This window comes from Chelon labrosus (assembly GCF_963514085.1).
Source record: "Chelon labrosus genome assembly, chromosome: 6".
Taxonomy (NCBI): Eukaryota; Metazoa; Chordata; class Actinopteri; order Mugiliformes; family Mugilidae; genus Chelon; species Chelon labrosus.
Window position 1 is genome coordinate 369,342 of NC_140342.1, and position 4,325 is coordinate 373,666.

Consider the following 4,325-nt stretch of genomic DNA (forward strand, 5'->3'; position numbering starts at 1 on the left):
CCTTAACAGGAATAAGTGGGTACAGAAGATGAATGAATGAATGAATAAATTTCTTTGTTCGAGAATTATTTTTTATGGAAACCACAATAGCAGCCAGCTATGTTAAGATGTCATGGTGTGTTATGGTGTATTATACACAATCAGTAAATATTTGCATATTGCAGTGTCTGTAGAGCCCTTGACTTAATTATCTCTGCTACATCTCAAACTAGACTCTTACCTTAAATAGTTTTTTTGAAAACATCAACCAACACACTTCAATCAACTAAATTCTTTTAATAAATAATATCATCATGAAAACCAAAAAGATCAAAATGATTTGTGTACAGCTAAAATATATATGTTTATCTTTTTTATTATTAATACAGGACCAAATTAACCAATAAAGTAGGCAGTAGCACATCATACAAAGATAGATTATGTAATGCATTTAGCATAGGGGGCAGGCAGTTGACTCCAACAAGTCCAGACTACCAGGTGATTGGTTAACAAGAAGGGGTTGGATGGATAGAGAGATTAAAGGGTCATAATCGTGGCATCCTAGTCCATGAACCCCCCATACCTTTTCTGTAGCTCACTACCATTCTCCCAAGCCCGCCTTAACACCCTGTCATTCTTGCTGCTGTCCACCAGCCACTCAGGTCTGCCAACACGCCTCATGAACCCTCCGTAGCGCTTCTTGAGCCCACGGTCTAACACCGCCTCCAGCAGGTTACCCTGTTCCACCCCTAGGTCAGCCCGACGCATGAAGCCTCCATACCTCTTCACTGCCTTGCCTCCCTGACCATCTCCCTCACTGCTGTGCTTGGCTGCTGCTTTGAGGATCTTTAGGATCTCAAGGCAAATGGTTTCTTCGTCATCATTGTTACCCGATTCCTCTAGTGCCCCCTCTGCAGAGGGGGAACGGCGAGATATGAAACCACCATAGCGTTTCATAAAGCCACCATACTTTTTGGTCATCTGGTGTTCTAGTGATATTGCATCCTCATTGTCAGCCATCATGGCTCCTGTTTCCTGTTGCTGCTGTTGAAGGGGGTCGGCATCCAGGGAACTGTGCTTCTCTTCCTTCAACATTAAGTCATGGCACAGGTGCAACTTCTGGCTATCCAGCTCATCCTTGCACTCAAGAGAGCATGTCTGGAAAATTCAAAATTGACATTAACTTTTATAATAGTCTTACAAACACAATATCTGCCAAGTAAAACATGTTCTTTTTTCTAGTTAGGTGTTGTAGTTATATTGGTTAAACAAATCCTTTCAGTTTTATTTTTCACTGGACCTGGAAATATGGAATTATTATTATATTATTATATGAAAATATATAAATAAAGTTAATTTAATTTGCAGATTTAATTTACAGATTAATATACGATTCCCTGCATTGTGTTCAGCGCTTCAGTGTATATATGGTTGTGCTGCATAATACTGTAAATTATTCTGATGTCTTTAGTTACATTCAGTATTCACATCCAGTCTTCTGTCTTAGGCTCAAAGCGTTCTGTATAAACCCAGGCCTATATACCATTTAGTGGGTTAACATCTCAACATTAGGCAATTTGTAACATATTTATTGTATCATGACTCAAAAACTAAGGATGATGTTAATGCAAGCATTTACCAGGAAAAGGGGCCTAATAACCCCATATTATTTAGTTGCCACTCTTGAATCTTAACCCAAAAATGTACCATTTGCTTTATTTAATCTTTAATCTCAATGTCTTGAAAGTATTCAAGAAACCAGTCTTAACAAGATGAAAAACTAAAAAGAAAATATGATTGAAAGCTAAACTGAATATTGCTGCACTCTTGTTCTTTGTTCCATTCCCTCATCTCATCTCCCTCAGGACTCTCCTCAGCTACATTTGCTGGTCTGCTTCACCTCGCCTCGCCCTGTATGGCTGTTCTAGCTATTTTTGTTTGGCTGTCCATTCCTCCACCATTTTTTTTCTCATCCTCATCTTAGTATGTATTCACAATAAACCACTCTGCTGCCAACTTGAGCTGTGTGCATTCTGCATTTTGGTAATTTAGATAATGAATCTTTTAACTTTAAAAACAATTTAAAACTTCCAACTTTTGGAAATTGTCATTATATTCTTACATAATAATAATAATAATAATAATAATAATAATAATAATTAAATCATTCTCTGATGTTTTTAATTAAGGAACTGTTAAATATCCGTGGACACAAACATTAAATTAGGGGTATTTTTTGTGGATAGTTCTGTGTGATAGAATGAGAAACCAATCTGTCATGGAAAAAAATACTCACAACAATGGAATACGTTAAAATGTAATGTGTTAAAAGAGCTGTTAAGGGTTGTTGCCCAATAGCATTCAAATAGAAACAACTTCAGATTCCATGTATTTTGACTTACACTCACAAATGAAGACCACAAGTGTTAAGAATTTTTATCAATGTATTCCGTCTCTCATTCTATGCACCACTGAACCCCCAGTTGCTCCCAGTGCATGGCACTGGAGTGCAAATGTGTGTGTTGGTGTGAGCAAATCTGTAGATGTATCTGTGACTGGAAAGTGCTTTGAGTACCAATAGGCAGAAAGGCTCTATATAAAAACAAGATCATTTATCATTTAACGGAGGGCTGATCCACGACATCCTTCGCTTACAGCCTTAATTCAGAAAAACACTATTTACCTCTTAAAAGTCTGTTTCTCAAATACTGACAAACAGATCAATCTAACAGGAGTCTCAACTGAACGTCTGTGTCCCCTATCCTACTAAATCTCTTATGTCATGCTTTCATTTTGAGGATCCATATGACCCCAGTGACAGAAGTATAATCAGACTAAATGTCTTTGCTAGGCCCTGGGGGAGCACACTGCCAGGACAACCTGTTCCCAAACTAATAGCTGTCATTGCATTTCACTTATCAGAGCCATCAGAAATTCTGGTTTAATACCACAGAGAAGGGATTCTTGCTGAGCTTTCAGTGCTGTTGGATTATCAAGACAGAATTAATGAACTGGAAAATTAAATTCAAGATTTATTGGCACCAAAAGGATTGAGAGGGAGGAAGACAGTGGCACCCTCTAGTGTCCAAAATGGAATGTATTCAATTTTTTTTAAAAAAAAATTTTCCTAGAGACAGAAATTGGACAGTAAAGACTAAATTTGGAAACAGAAAAGAGAAAGGGGACATAAAACAGATTTAGAGTCTTCATTATATATGTTCTGAGTCTTGGCTTAAAGTCAAATATCATTACAGTCACCAACAGACTAAAAGAAGAATGTTATAAAGGGGGTTAAGAGATTAAACAGAATATATTAAAGAGGGAGTACAAGAAAAAGGAATAAAGTATAAGAGGTTGTTGGGTGTGAATTCATTTCATTTAACATTTCATTTTTTAATTTTCAATTATTTTATTATTCTTTAAATAAATATAGATTTTGTCTTCCTATTTAATTTTTATTGTTTATTTTAGTTTTTCATTATATATTATTATTATGCTGAGTGTCTATTGCTGTTGCAAAAGTGAAATTTCCCAGTTTGGGATTAATAAAGTATCTATCTATCTATCTATCTATGAAAAAAAAAAAAAAAACTCATTAGAAACCTAGCTGATGGGCACTTATCCACTGGGCTAAAATATCTGAGTTTATGTATGAAAAATTTGCCAAAGTACAGTCACCTTATTGGTTACAGCTTAGCAGTTATTTTTAGACAGCACAGTCGCTTAATATGTTAGGAAATAAATGAATTTTATAGTGATAAATTATAAATATTGTGACATTACCAGGGATGAGAAACCAGACTGCTGTCCCAGCAGACCGTACAGGCAAAGAGTACACTCCTTCCCGCATTCTATTCCCACCACCAGCGACACGCATATGCCCAGCACCAACATCCACATGCAGCCGCTGTGAGCAGAAACAGCCATTGACTAAGGACAGAACATGACAAAAACAAAACATTTGCAAAAGGTTAGTATAAAACTTTGTCAAACCATTTTTTTTTTTGTGGTAAAATGTTACGTACATGAAGTTGTTCAAAAAAAATCATTACTAGCACGACTACTAATAAGACCACACACCATTAGTGCAAATTTTTTTATTGTTACACATATTATTATTATTATTATTATTATTATTATTATTGTATATAGCTATATGCCATTAGCCAAATGAAAGCCGAAACGCTTTTATTTTATACTGAGCCTAAATATCAGTGAATTCGGCTACTATGATGACTATTATTATTATGTGGGAGTTGTAATGACAGCAGTTGTAATTGTATCAATGTCGCAAGAGTACTACCCCTCTAATTCATACAAACCCCTATGAATGACGTATCTTACCT

The 4,325-nt window shown here is 35.9% G+C and overlaps 1 protein-coding gene across 1 annotated transcript; it reads right to left on the minus strand.

Moving 5' to 3' along the window:
* Positions 1-451: 451 nt before the first annotated feature.
* Positions 452-3,906, minus strand: LOC311490023 (proenkephalin-A-like; the record flags this gene model as incomplete). Its single annotated transcript, XM_084547358.1, has 2 exons — positions 452-1,137; positions 3,763-3,906. 2 exons carry the CDS (start codon positions 3,904-3,906, stop codon positions 541-543), a joined length of 741 nt encoding a protein of 246 aa, XP_084403484.1. The 3' UTR covers positions 452-540.
* Between the last annotated feature and the right edge of the window lie 419 nt (positions 3,907-4,325).